The following is a 13,620-nucleotide window of genomic DNA, read 5'->3' on the forward strand; positions in this document are numbered from 1 at the left end:
TCAACTTCTTCATAGGCTTTATATTTTTTTCATTAATAAATAGGTTTTCTTCTTTAAACACAGAACATAGAACAGATTGAAACACTCCCCCTCCCCCGAATTCCAAAGACAAGAGTCTGTAAAACAAATGCCAGCTGTTTTGCCCTAAGGGCAGAAAAAGTCTGGTGATCCCACCCAGCCCTGCCCCCTGCAGCACCACCACCCCCACACTTCACAAGAGAAGGGGGTCTAGGGCTTCTCCCTTGGACCCTAGGGACATAGTTGAGAAGCGTGTGAATGTATGATGTCACCTCTCCATGAGGCATGGGCTTTGCAAGATGAGTTTTCCTTCTCATTGGCTCTGACCAGCTCCTGCCTGTCTAATTTCCGTTAGGAAGCACCTGGGCTAAACTCCCAAAGGAGCCGACTCTTGACTTCCGGCTCTCCACTCCAATGCCGCCTCCTCAGAGGGCAAGGGCAGGGCTCAGGGACCCCTCCCACCCCCTGGCTTGCATGGAAACGCAGTGTGGAAGAGGCATGATGCTAAAGGGGAGGCTCCTGGGGCCCCCAAGCCCATGAGGCCACCATGCCCCCCAAACTCCCACACTCGTCCCTCCTCTGGAGCAAGGAGCCCTGGGGCGCCCGCACCCTCCACAGCCCAGGGCCTGGCTTAGGGTGATGGTTCTCTCTCCGTGTCAGGCCCTCAGGCCGGGCCTGGCTCCTCGCTGGTCACATTCCTGGCTCCTTCCATGCCCTCACCGTGGCCATCTGAAAAACCCTTGTCCAGTGTCCTAAATTGTCTCATCCTCCCTCTCCCCATGCCTCTGCTCCCCGAGGGAGGAAGTGGGAGGCTGTCTCCCCTGTCCAACGTCCACTTCACATGATGGAACAGCTTTTGGCCTTTTCCTTCTTGAAGGTAGAAGAGATGAGTTCGGAGCGACTGGGGAGGTGTAGCAGTCGCTTGGAGAGGCTTCGGACGGGGCTCTTCGGGGGCACGGGGCTGGCCTTGTTCAGACAGACCATGGATGCCGTCCGAAAGATGCTGTGGACACTCTTTTCTGAGGTGAAAGCTGAGCCTTCCAGGTAGATTTCCGCACCCAGCTGCTTGGCTATTACACAGCCCTGCGGGAGGAGAAAGGTCATTTGGGCAGGGGTCCACAAGGGCCCTGCCATACTGCCCTCGATGTAGTGCCACTCCCCAGGGCTACTCCTGAGAGCACCCAACTGCCAGGCTCCCACCACAACCCTCTGCTGATTATTTTTCTGAAGGGGAAGACTAACTGCACATTAGAATCACCCAGAATGCTTTTGAAGCCATATAGGTGTCAAACCAAGGAAACCAATTTCTGGGTAAGAGACTGGGCATTCGTATTTTTAAGAGCTCCCTGGATGATTCTAATGTAAAATACTCATTTCAAGTAAACGATCCTTACACTTCCATGCACATAAGTAATTCTCCAGGAATCATGTCAAAAATGCAGATTCCCATGTCTTTCTCCCAGAGCGATTCTGTGAGGATGGAGCCGGGAATCTGAAATTCTAAAAGCACCTCTAATGCAGGTGGTCCACAGAAAACTATCTGAGAAACACCGGCACACAGCAACGGTTCACCTGCCCACCTCTAGCAACTTTCCGGATAAACAGGTACCCACCACCCCAATCCAGGTAACCGGTTTGCTGACTACAGGTGACCCCCCCATAGGGCTAATTCTCTCTTGCCGTAGTGGGAGCGTCTGAGCAGGGCCACATTTCAAGCCCTCTACCTGTAGCCTTCCTCACCCCCAACACATGCACCCACACACACCCACGCACACAGACCTGCTCGTAGGAGATAGGTGCCTGCTTCTGGTGGGAAAGCTCCATCAGAGTGCTCAGATCTGTTCGTAGGTCCGTCTTGCAACCAATAAGCAACACGCGGGTGCTGGGACAGTAATCTAGGATTTCTGTCTTCCACTGAGGGACCAAGAAGAGGGGAGGGAAGAGGAAGCAGGAAGGAAGGAAAGTCAGTGACAGACAGATGCCCAGAGAAACCCAGTTGGCAACATCCCATCATGTAGCTTTTCACCAGCCAGTTCTCCCTCTGAGTCATAGCGTCACCACTGCACTAATTACATCATCCTCTCGCCCGTGAGACCTTTGGGGCCATAGCCCAGGCACCAGAGCAGCACAGGGGCAATTCTCCCCCCACCCTGCCAACCATGCAGGACATGGAAGTGCCATCTCACTCCAGTCCAAAGACCTCATGAGTCCAGAATGCCAGGGGAAAGGCAACCAGTCTCTTCCCGAGAGAAGGAGATAATCTCAGAGTCTTCTGGAAAACTAGGCTAGCTCCACAAGGCATCGTCGGGCTCTTCAGTATAAATAGTCCTTGCCACATGGACCCCAGCTTTTCCTACCAGCAGTTCAGCTCAGGCCTGCCCGCCTTGGCCAGTCGCAAGGAGCCTGGGATCAAGGTCCACAGACGCTGCCTCCAAAAAACTCCCATCCCAGACCCTCAAACCCTAACACCGAAAGGTTCTCTGACTCTCAATCTGTTGCTTCCTGAGTCTTCAACACTTTCTCCTTGCTGGGCTGCACAGCAGGATAGGGTAGTGGAACGGGCAGGAGACCTGGCTTCTAGTCCCCGAACTATAGCTAATATTGTGGCCTTGGGCAAATCCCTTCCTTCCCTGGCCTCAGTTTCTTCATGCTACCCAAGAGGGAATTAGATGACAAGGTCCCATAATGGTTCTAATTAGAGACTGCCGAGTCTATTCAGCCTTACCTTTTTGAGGGCACTGTCCACTGTCTCAGGACGGCTGATATCAAAGCACAATAATACTGCGTCTGAGTCGCTGTAGCAGAGTGGGCGGACATTGTCATAGTAGGGAGAGCCTGGAGTGGGGGGAGAGCTGACAGTGAGCCATGGCCTTTCCCCCCACCCTCACCAGCCTGTGCCCAGGGAGCCCTGGGAGAACCACTCCTGGTCCTCTAGGCTAGGTGGCCCCACTTATTTCCCAGAGGAGTGTGCTACGGTCTGGAGGTTTGGCACCTGACCCCCAGCCTGAAGGCAGTCGAGAATATCAGCTTCTCAGTCTCGAAAAAGGGAAAGGAGGCCCAAAAAGGGGGGTAGGGGAGGGGCACGACTCTGTAATTGGACCCTGAGTCTCCCGCAGGGGGCTTAATTTAAGGTCTGCTACATTTTCTAAATCTCAGAGAAGACGCTCTGGACCCTGTGTGAGCCCAGGGCTTGTTTATGGTCTTCTCTAGAGTCTGCTGGCTGCCCCAACCTCTGCTCCCTTCTTCTGCTCCAGGGTCTCCCCAAAGAGGAGACAAACCTGCCTATTATATAACTGTCTGCTGCCCTGCTTCTTTGCCGTGGGGTCAGAACTCCTGGAGGTTGACGGGGACAGAGAGCAGCAAGTATTCAGTGCCCCATTCCTCCACTCACCCAAGGCGGCTTACCCTAAAAAGGGCAAAAGGTAAGCTGCAGCCCCTATCCCCTAACATCTGGGGGAGGGGGCACAATCTCAAAGACAGGAGCACCAAAGCTGGGCTTTAGAGGCTAGAGAAAGGGTCCTTGGTTGGTAAAGGAGTGGGCAGCGCCGGCCCAGGTGGTCTGACATCGTAGAGTGTTAGGGGCTGAGGCTGCCTCCCTCCACCCTGGGGAAGGAACAGTAGCAGATTTGGAACCCAGACAATCCGTGCTCAGAATAGCAAGCAGCCCCTCTCCCTGTACCGCAATCGCCATGGAAACTGGGGGGAATCCAAGCTGGGGGGTAGGGGGGTTGTTGGTTGTAAAAAAAAAAAAAAAGAAGAGAGAGAGAAAGAGTAAAAAGGAGTTGGGCTAGCTGCCTGCTCCTTCGGCGTCCACCCCCCTGTCCCTTTCTGAGGTGGGGTCTTACCGCTGCAGCACTGAGCCAAAGGAGCACTGCAGCACTGGGTGGGGGGAGGGCGAGGAGGGCCTCCATTTTGGCTCCCAGCAATCCCCCTCCCCTAGGACCAGCAAATAAGGGGAACAGGCATTCGCTCTGACCCTGGCCCCAGTGTTGGGAAGCCCCATCCTACACGCCCCTGCCACTTCCTCCTCCTTTATGGGTACCAAATGTGAAAGAGGGAGTCGATCTGAGAATGACTGATAGCCTTTATCCTACCAGGGGGGAAGCATGGGGAATAGAGACCACCCTTGCTGGATTTTCATTATCTGGATTGGGATTCAAGGAAGGTAGGAGGAGGGGGGACGTGGCTTTGGGGTGGTAGTAGTAAAAAGAGAGGAGCTGCAGTAAGATTCTGGGAAGACTGCGAGGTGAGCAGTGGAGAGCTGACGAAAACCATACATCACGCAGCCAAGCTGCATTCCAGCCCGAACCGGACGAAACAGCACAGACCAGGACCACCAGACCCCTGCTCCCCGACCCCTGGAAATGCGAAAGAGGAAAGCACCCCCGGTAGCGGAATTTGGGTTGCGTTGGGTTGGGGAGGGGGAGAGGAAGCAAGGGGAAGTCTTATTTTCTCTCTATCCATCCCCTACCCCCAATCTTTTCAGACCTCGACATTGGATTAGAGGGACAACAGCTCTTTGGAGGAGTACAGACAGCATATTTATTACATGAACTAGGAAACCCTCAGTGATTTATAGCTCCTCTTTAGACTCAGCCTATGTGTTTTGCGGGAGGAATAGATTTTCCTTCCTTTCTCCTACTCCCCACTTTGAGTCCTTACTTGTCACATGAATCTAGTCCCTAGAAAAGTGGGAGGGGTCATAATCAAAGCAAAAGATGTCCTAGCACTGAGGGATTGGGGCTGAAAGGTTGGAAAAACATCATTCTCTAAATTCTGGACAGACAGGATTTCTTCTCCCCCACCCCAGTTTAGGGCAAACGATCAGCACCAAACTCAAGCCCCACCCTGCACCCCTCACTATCCACAACATGACTGTGCCCCATACGAAGCCGTCTCCCCGCTCTCCAAAACCCTGACGACGCAGAGCTTCTCCTCTAAGCCGCAGGGTGACGAGAGGCGCCGAGCCGCAGCAGGCGGCCAGCAGCAGCCAGAGACGGCGTGGAGAGAGGAAACGGAGACTGAGCAATATTTCCCCCAAAGCACACTGTCTCCCTGGCCCAAACAAACTCTCTGCAGCGGCACCTCCTCCTGCCTCTAATCTGGTTTTGCTCTGGGGCAGTAAAGGCTGCACATGTGTGGGTAGTGGGGGGCTTGGGGGGCTGGGGATGGGGTGAGGGGATAAAAATCAAGAAGACCCGGACTGCCCCCCATGGGTATCGTGAGTCCATTCCCCTCATCACCCCAGCACCCCGAAGGATGGAGCCAGACCCAGGGAAGTGAGCGGCTTCTGGGGCCCACCCACGGCACCCCTGGACCAGCCGATCGGCTGGACCATCTCCTTTCCTCCTCGCCACCCCGACAGCTGAGGCATCTTCAGGTCCCTTCCTTCAATTTCCCGGCAAGTACCGCTCTCCTCCCCACTGAAGGAGGAAACCGTTTCTAAAAGACAGCAGCTGCAGCAGCCCGGCGCAGGTAGGAAAGGGAGCGCCGGGGGTCCGAGGTCTCACCTGAGGTGTCCCAGAGACTGAGCTCCACTCTCTGCTCCTCGGCCTCCAAGCAGGCTGTGTAATTCTCAAACACGGTGGGCACGTACGTCTGCGGGAAGGGCAGAGCCGTTCGCACCCTAGGCCCCTGCTCCCGTCACCCCCAGCTTAGTTCTGGATGCACAAGAGGTCCCTCATCCTAGTGAGACCCCAGGAGTGGCAGGACGAAGGGGCCAGAGATACGTGGGGCAGGAGGGAAGGGCGTGGAGACACGCAGGCACTTTGCGCCATCGAAGTAAGTCCCCCCACACACAGCCAGGGACACCCCCCCCCAATATTCTAGATGGTCAGGGACACACACACAGGTTCCTCTCATCCCCACAGTTGTTTCTCTCCCCATTTTAGAGCCTCAGTCTAATTCCAGCCCTTGATCTTCTCCCCTCAAGCCCCTGGGGCCAGGAGAACAGCAGAAAGGGGCATCAGAAGCCTGCCTGGGGCCGTGCTTCCGGAACCTTTGAGGATGGGGTGAGGGGAAGGGCAGGTTTTACGTCAAGAAGAAACCCCAGCCTCTCAGATGCCTCCAGTTGCCTCTCCAGAGAGCAGCCTTGAAGGATGAAGGGAGGTAGGAGGGGATTTGACTGGGGCCAGTGGGTGAAGAGGTGAGGAGGAGCCAGCGGGGCGGTAGAAGTGGGACAGGTCTCAGGGGACGTGAAGGCAGGGCAGCAGTCTCACCGCCAGAAGAGAGCTGGGGACGGGGGGAGGATGGCATGGGTCGGGGGAGACAGCTTCCCCGGGCAGGTGGCACTCTATCCCCAGGCGGGGAGGCAGGGGGAAAAGCTGGCCCTGAGGCCGGCAGGCAGCTCACCTCCGGATAGCAGTCCTTGGCTAGCACCTGTAACATCGCTGTCTTCCCACACTGCACATCTCCCACCAGCACGAGCTTACATCTGGCCACGACTGGCTGCGGGGCCCGTCTCTCCTTCATGGTTGCAGCCTCCACGGGACCGGGACTCGGATTCGGAGAGGAGCGGGTTGCGCCAGGTGCTTCCCAGCCCGCAAAGTTTGCCCGATGGCCTGCCTCCCTCCAACTGAGAAGGAGGCAGGCACAGCCACTTTATATCTCCCTGGCTGAGCCAATCACAAGGGGAGGCGGACTCTGGCAAAGCCAATCCCCGAGGTGGGATCCCCTCCAACAGCCAATGGAAGGAGAATCTGAGTCAGTGCCCTCTTCCTCCCGTCCCTTTCTCTTAAAGCTGAACCGGTGCCTGCCTCCCCCGAAAGGGGATTCCCACGCTGTTTTGCGCTTGTCTTAGGGAGGGGTCGGGCATGTGGAGCGCGATTAAATGGCCTTGAATGCCCACAAATGAGTGTCAAAAACAATCAATTAGCCATGAAAGCCGAAAGTGAAGTCAAGCTGGAGTTGTAAGGACTGTCCTAGGAAAAGAGAAGGACCTGCCTAAACAATAGACAAGTGGCACCCCTGGAGGTGTGGGGTAGCCCCCAAAATCTCTGACCCCTTTGTTCCATTTAATCCCCATTCACACCGGTTCCCACCTCGGGTTTCCCCATCCACTGTCCGTTCCTGCCCTCCCCTCTTGGAAGCCCAAGTCTCTTCTTTAGGAATGACTTTCACCCCCGCAGAAAGCCTTTCTAGTGTCATCTGGAAAAAACCACACAGCTCCTGACCCAAAGATGGCCAAAGAAAAAGGAATGAGAGAATGTGACCAAGTGGGGAGAGGGGAGACAGGAAGAAAACAAAGCAAACAAAGTCACACTGTTTGTTTGGCCAGGCGCTTCTCGCTTCTCGCCCCATGCCTGGCAGTAGCTGCTTAAGGGTGTTTGTTTTGCTGCCCGGGTTTCAGTTTCCTGGATGAATCAGGCACAAGTCCAGTTCCAGGTGACACTACCGTCGCTGACGCATTAATGTGTGTGTCACCTAGTTAAAGTCCAGACTGGAGAACTGAGCCCGAGACTCTGGGGATTAGGTTGAGATGAGCTGCATAACAGCTAGCAGCTTGCCCTTCAGAGCCTTTGCACCCAAGAAATCTCTCTATTGGACAGAACCCTGAGGTGCACATAGCTCAGACCAGCCATTGATTATCCAGGGACCTAGACAATCCAGGAAGGCCTCCTGGAGATCAGGAATTGAAGCCAGATCAACGTTGGGCAATACCGAGAGGCCTCTGGGGTTTGTCAAGCCCAGAACCTCTGGTGCATGCCCCGAATCTTGTTCCATCTGAGCTTTACTGTTAATTCATAGAGATTGCTGCCCTACCCATGGATAGTTTCCCTGTTATAAAGAATGTTTTAAAGATTTTCCCTAGACCCAAATGGACAGATCTCCAAGGGTAAGATTTCCAATGTCCACTAGAGACAGTGGGAGGATGGAGGTTATTACGACAGTGTATCCCAGCTGGTGTCCCTCCACAAACCTGATGGCTTCTAAATCCAAGCTGCTTGGCTGAGGGCGCTGAGCGCAAGGCCTCTATCCATCTCCTAAGCTCCCCCGCCCCCTTTCGGGGATCAGGAATCACCTGAGGGGACCTCCAGGGTACAGAAAGAGTTATCCAGGTGCTTCCATATCTGGATGCCCTCCTTTTCACGGCTTGCTGGAAGTTTCTTTACCCCACCTTTCTCCAGGTCTTATCTTCAAATCTCAGCTAATGTTCTGTCTATAGAATTTGTTGTCTTCCAGCCCTTCACCAGCAGCCGGACAGCCTCTCTGAAATGCCCATAAGTATGGATTAGGAGAGTTCTAGGAACAGCTAGCCACAAAGGGTGGACTGCCTTACCCTGGAGCCTTTTCCCTCAGCCTGACTATTTGCTTCTGTACCTTCCAGTTTCCCACCCTCGGATTCACCTGGACTCAGTCCTGGAAGCATCAGTGGAGTTCCCATACATCCGCCTGACCCTTAGCTGCCTTCCTTCCGCTGGCAGCCCCAAGGGCTTCGGACTTCTCCATGTTCTCCACTAGCCACTCTAAATAGATAGTCACTGTGAGTAAAAACCGTCCCTTCTACACAAACAGCTTCTTCTGGCTTCTAACAAGGTGGTCATTCCTGAACAATTCCGCGATAGAAATTCTGGGAGCCGGTACTGACGATGATCCCTGGGGAGGTTGCATTTCAGGATGTGACACAAAGCAGTCTCTAAAATGTGTCCCGTGAAGGTCTTTTGTCGGTCACGTGTTTATGAGTTGTGGTGGGAAAGGCGTGTGTGTGAAAGCATGTGCGTTCAGCCACGAGGCAGCGTGACAACATGGAACGAGGACGAAACCAAAGTCCAGCAGATCTGGGGGTCAGGACGCGCTCTGCCCTTAAGATGAGCTGTGTGCGTTCGATAAGTCACTTCCCCTCTTTGGGCCTGTTTCCTTAAATGTAACGTGAGGGGTTTAAGACTTGTTTTTCATAGTAAGACACTCCACACACACACACTCCAGCACACTTTATAAAAACATCTGCCATTGTAATAAATTTACAAGATTGCTCTTCTCTATCAGACAAGGAAAGTTTAAAATAAGGTTAGACTTGAAAACATGCTGGGTGAAAGAGGCGAGTCACAAAAGACCACATATTTATGAGAGTCCATTCATAAGAATGTGCAGAACAGGCAAATCCATGCAGACGGAAAGTAGCTTGGGGTCACCAGGGCCTGGGGGATGCAGGGGCAGTGGGGAGTGACTGTAATGGGTACAAGGTTTCTTTCTGGGGTGATGAAAATGGTCTGTAAGCTGTAATCGACTCTGATGGTTGCACAACTGTGAATATTAAAAAAACATTGAATCGTGCACTTTAAATGGGTGAATTGTATGGTAGGTGAATCACATCTTGATAAAGCTATTATTTTAAAAATAAGATTATAATTTCAAAACTTTTTATACAATTAACCTGTTTAAAAAAAGCTTTTTTGTGTATGGATACGTTCTAGCATTTATCATGCTAGAATAATGCAATGAACCCCATGTACTCATGACCCAGCTTCAACAATTATCAACACACAATCTTGCTTCTTCTATACCCCTACCTACTTCTTACACTACACTCCCTGTACTGGATAACTTAAAAAAAAATTTAGACATAATATCATTTCACTCATAGATACTCAGTACTCATCGCTAAAATAAAAGGACTCTTTGTTAGCACAACCAGAATATCATCACAACCAAAAATAAATGAATAAACAAAAATAACGCCTTAAGGTGTAAACTCTGAGGGGGGAGTTGAGGCAGGGTAGTATAGGAAGCAGGGAAGGCGGCCGGTCAGAGTAAAGCTGGAAAGCTGGAACCCAGCTGGTCAGAACACAGCCGTGTTTCCCTGCCCGGAAACCCCCTGAGGGGCAGCACCTTACAACCAGAAAGTCCGCCAGACACCCTGATCACGAGGTCCCATTTGAAAGTCCCAAGCTCAAGAGGAAGCCCGGGATAACTGCAAACAAAAGGGCTCCCCACTGGTCCCCTGAGAGCCAACAGGTGGGGATCATAAGGCCGCCAAGCCGAACAGGCAGCAGCTGGCCCCTCCCCAACTTCAGGAAAGGGGAGGAGAAAAGTCTTAAAAAGCCTACCCTGGGGCCCCACCGAAGGGCCACGTGTCTGGGGTGTGTACTCATTACTCTCTTGCCTACCCAAAAAGGAAAGCAAACAAACAAACGAACACCTTAATATCAACAAAGAGCTAGTCAGTGTTAAAATTTCCCCATTTGTGTCATACACGCTTACTTTCTTTTTGGTTTTTTGTTTTTGTCTTTGTGTCATACATGCTTTCTTTTTAAGTTGGTTTATTCACATTGGAATCCAAAGTCCATACGTTAAATCTGGTTGATATGGCTCTTAAGTATCTTTTCTTTAAGTTCCACCTCCTCCTTCTTTTTTTTCTTGCAGTTTGTGGAAGAAATCAAGTTGTTTGTTCTACATCATTTCCCACAATCTAGACTTTGCTGATTGCATCCCCATGGTGTTTTTAATGTGTCGTGAACTCTCGTACAAGCTAAATCTTATGCAGAACCCCAAAACACAACCAAGATTGAATCAGAAAGGGATTTGGAGTGGGGCTCACCCAGCCTCCCTTTCCCTTTGAGGGTACCTCCAAGGAACAAAGCCCAGACAACACGGATTAAATATCACTCGCCTGGAATATATACCTTCCAGCGTGTGCACGCACAGGTGCACGCGCCGAGCTCAGGGCTGCCCTACCTTTTTCTGACTCTGATTACTCTGATAAGTACCCTATCTGGGACAGAGGGATAATACACAAAGGTGCTCAGGGCCACAGCAAATTCGAATTCACTTTGTCTCTTTCAAACAGCACAGTACTTTCTCCGCCCTAGAGAGCCTTGCAAAGAGCCCCCAGGCACTCTGCCATCTGCGTACCCCAGGAGTGTGGCAGGGCAAGGTCCATTCTCCCTGTCCTTAGCATGACTTGGGTACTTCACTCCTGGGTCCTAAGGCATAATTTTGCAAGATCCCAGGGACCTCTGGCCCTTGGCACGGGGGTGCACCTGACCTTTTGACTAGCTGTTGTTTTAGCCACTAGAGCACTTAACCAAGTACCTCCCTTCAGCGAGTTTACAGCTAAGAGGGGAGATAAGGCAAGAAGCGCTGTGGGTAAGTTAACTGAAACCAAGGGCGGTGGGAGTACTGAAGAGGGAGGGGTCCGATTTGGAAACCTCACGAGAGAGGGGTTGTCTCACCCAGACCTCAATTCTGATACAAGATTGGTGAGGGAAGAGTACAGCTGCAGGAAAATGCAAAGCACGCCCAAGGATTGAAGGGGCACTCCAGCAGACTGGAACAGACTCTCCAGGGGGGGCCGGGACAACTGGCTTGAGAACATAATTAGGACAGTGATCTCTGCTGCAAAAATGTCGTAAAATGCACTTCAACTCCAAAAAGTCTGTCGTTTACAAAAATACATGTGTATTTATATTATATGTGACAATTTGAAATTCTTTTATGAATCCCAAAAAGAGGAAGATTATGTTTTTTAACTAATCCATGCCTGTGGGTGTGAGACCCTTTTTGACTGGACTAGTCAGTGAGGTGTGACTCAGGCTGAGTCTCCGCCCTCTTATTGGAGCTGATACAAACGCAGACTCAAGGAAAGGGAGCTGCTATATTATATTTTATATTATATTATATTACATTACATTATATTATATATATGTTTTTTTTTTAATCCCTGCCTTGTGGCATTTTGTGTGCTGTCTGCTCTCTGTGTCCATTTGCTGTCTCTTCTTCTGTGTCTGTATTTATTTATTTCCCCTCCCCCCTTGCTGCTTGCTTGCTGTCTGCTCTCTACGTCCATTCGCTGCGGGCTCTTCTGTGTTCTCGCTTGTCTCCCTTTTTTGTTGTTGTTGTTGCATCACTTTGCTGAGTCGGAGCTCTGCAGGGTGCGGGCGAGCCTGCCTTCACAAGGAGGCCCCGGGACACAAACCAAGGGCCTCCCATATGGTAGACAGGAGCTCACCTGACTGAGCCACAGCCGCTTCCCTACATTATATTATATTAATCCTGCCAAGCCCTGACAGGCTTAAGGAGCAGAGGCCCAGGGAGAGGTGAGCCTGATAGATATGCCTGATAGCTCAGAGCTGAACTCGATCAGAAAGGGGAGAAGTCGAAACTGATAAAGGAACCTGGCAAAGAGACAAGCCCTCTTCCTGGCTGCCCACAGTTGAGCTCTGGGTGACGGTAGACTCTGGAGGGGAAGGCAGAGCTCTGTGGCCGTCTTCATCATGGCAGGATGCTGGGATAAACAGTGGCTGACTGGTGAGAAAGCATCTCTGACAGTGTCTTGGACATTCCACAGCCTTGGAACTGTAAGCTTTTCCCCAAATAAATCCCGTTTATAAGAGCCAACCCATTTCTAGTACTTCGCATTGGCAGCCCTTTAGCAAACTAAAACAACATATAGGGCATTCATTATTGTCAAATCCCTTCAGCCAAAGACCACCAGCAGACACCTGTAATTGAACAAAACTGGGTTTATTGAATCATCACAATAAGAGAGAATGCACACCACGCAGGGGACTGTGGCACATCCAGCAGGAGGGTGTTTAAAGCACTTGGGATTGGGGCTTATGTTTGTTGATTTGGGGGAGAGTGCAAGGAAGCAAGGCTTTGCTCTGCTTTGAAGCTATCAAAAAGTGGGGATTATTCTATGCGGGAGTATCTTAAAAAATCATCTCTAGAAGGTGGGAGGATGAAGCAAGTCTAAATCTGTAATTGGTTTAAAAAAAAAAGAGCAGTCACTCACATTAGCTAGGATAGGGGATGTTTGATCAGTGTTCTTGCTTTGTCAGAGCTGAGACAGAGTGGTCTTGGTTTTGTCTTGCTCTGCCGTGGTCAAGGAGTGGCCTTGTCTGAGGTTAGTATTCTGTGAAGTTATGTTCAACAGAACACCAACGCCTGGCTGTGTGTGCCAGGCCAGGGCACAGCACACCAAGGCATTGCTGGTGGGGTCAGTTCCTGCCTGGCAGGGCCTGCTCTTCTCCTTCTCTTCTCTTCCTGAGAGCTGGGCATTGCTTTTTTTAAGTCTGGTAAGAGCAGAAGGAGAAACCAAAGGAAAGGGTAGAATTTTCCACAAAACTAGCATTGAGTTATGATGCAAAACAAGACTAGGATGCAGAAAGGTGGGCCAGAGAGCAGGGCATGTTCTAGGGGAGTGCGATAGCTTGAAAGATGGAGGCCTGGGAAAGAGGACCTGTGTGGGTGTGATTTAAAGTGTTTATAGAAGGAGCAGAGGGAAGTGGATGTGGCTCAAGTGATTGGGCTCTACCATATGGAAGGTCCAGGGTTCGATTCCCGGGGCCTCCTGGTGAAGGCAACCTGGGCTGAGGGGAGAGCCAGCCCACACAGAGTGCTTGGCCTGCATGGCAAGCTGGAGCGTGTGGAGAGCTGGTGCAGCATGGCAACACAACAAAAAGAGACCCAGAAGAGAGACAACAAGAGACGCAGCAGACCTGGGAGCTGAGGTGGCACAAGAGATTGAGCACCTCTTTCCCACTCTGGAAGGTCCCAGGATCAGTTCCTGGTGCCACCTAAAAGAAGACAAGGAAACAGAAGAACACACAGCGAATGGACACAGAGAGCAGACAATGGGGGAGTGGAGGGGAATAAATAAAT

The 13,620-nt window shown here is 51.7% G+C and overlaps 1 protein-coding gene across 1 annotated transcript; it reads right to left on the reverse strand.

Annotated features, from left to right (window-relative positions):
- RND1 (Rho family GTPase 1) lies at positions 1–6,605 on the reverse strand. The gene is made up of 5 exons (XM_004446935.4): positions 6,370–6,605; positions 5,529–5,616; positions 2,744–2,853; positions 1,798–1,932; positions 1–1,101 (listed from the first exon to the last, which is right to left on the reverse strand). Exons 1-5 carry the CDS (start codon positions 6,487–6,489, stop codon positions 856–858), a joined length of 699 nt encoding a protein of 232 aa, XP_004446992.1. The 5' UTR covers positions 6,490–6,605; the 3' UTR covers positions 1–855.
- Positions 6,606–13,620: the final 7,015 nt, after the last annotated feature.

This window comes from Dasypus novemcinctus, chromosome 12, assembly GCF_030445035.2.
Source record: "Dasypus novemcinctus isolate mDasNov1 chromosome 12, mDasNov1.1.hap2, whole genome shotgun sequence".
Taxonomy (NCBI): domain Eukaryota; kingdom Metazoa; phylum Chordata; class Mammalia; order Cingulata; family Dasypodidae; genus Dasypus; species Dasypus novemcinctus.

Coding starts and splice junctions, on each gene's coding strand:
- RND1 (XM_004446935.4), bottom strand. CDS start 6,489: ATGAAGGAGAGACGGGCCCCGCAGCCAGTCGTGGCCAGATGTAAGCTC. Junction 2,854..5,528: donor CAGTCTCTGGGACACCTCAG/GTGAGACCTCGG, acceptor CCCCCACTCCAG/GCTCTCCCTACTATGACAAT. Junction 1,102..1,797: donor CACCTATCTCCTACGAGCAG/GTCTGTGTGCGT, acceptor CTCCTCCCGCAG/GGCTGTGTAATAGCCAAGCA.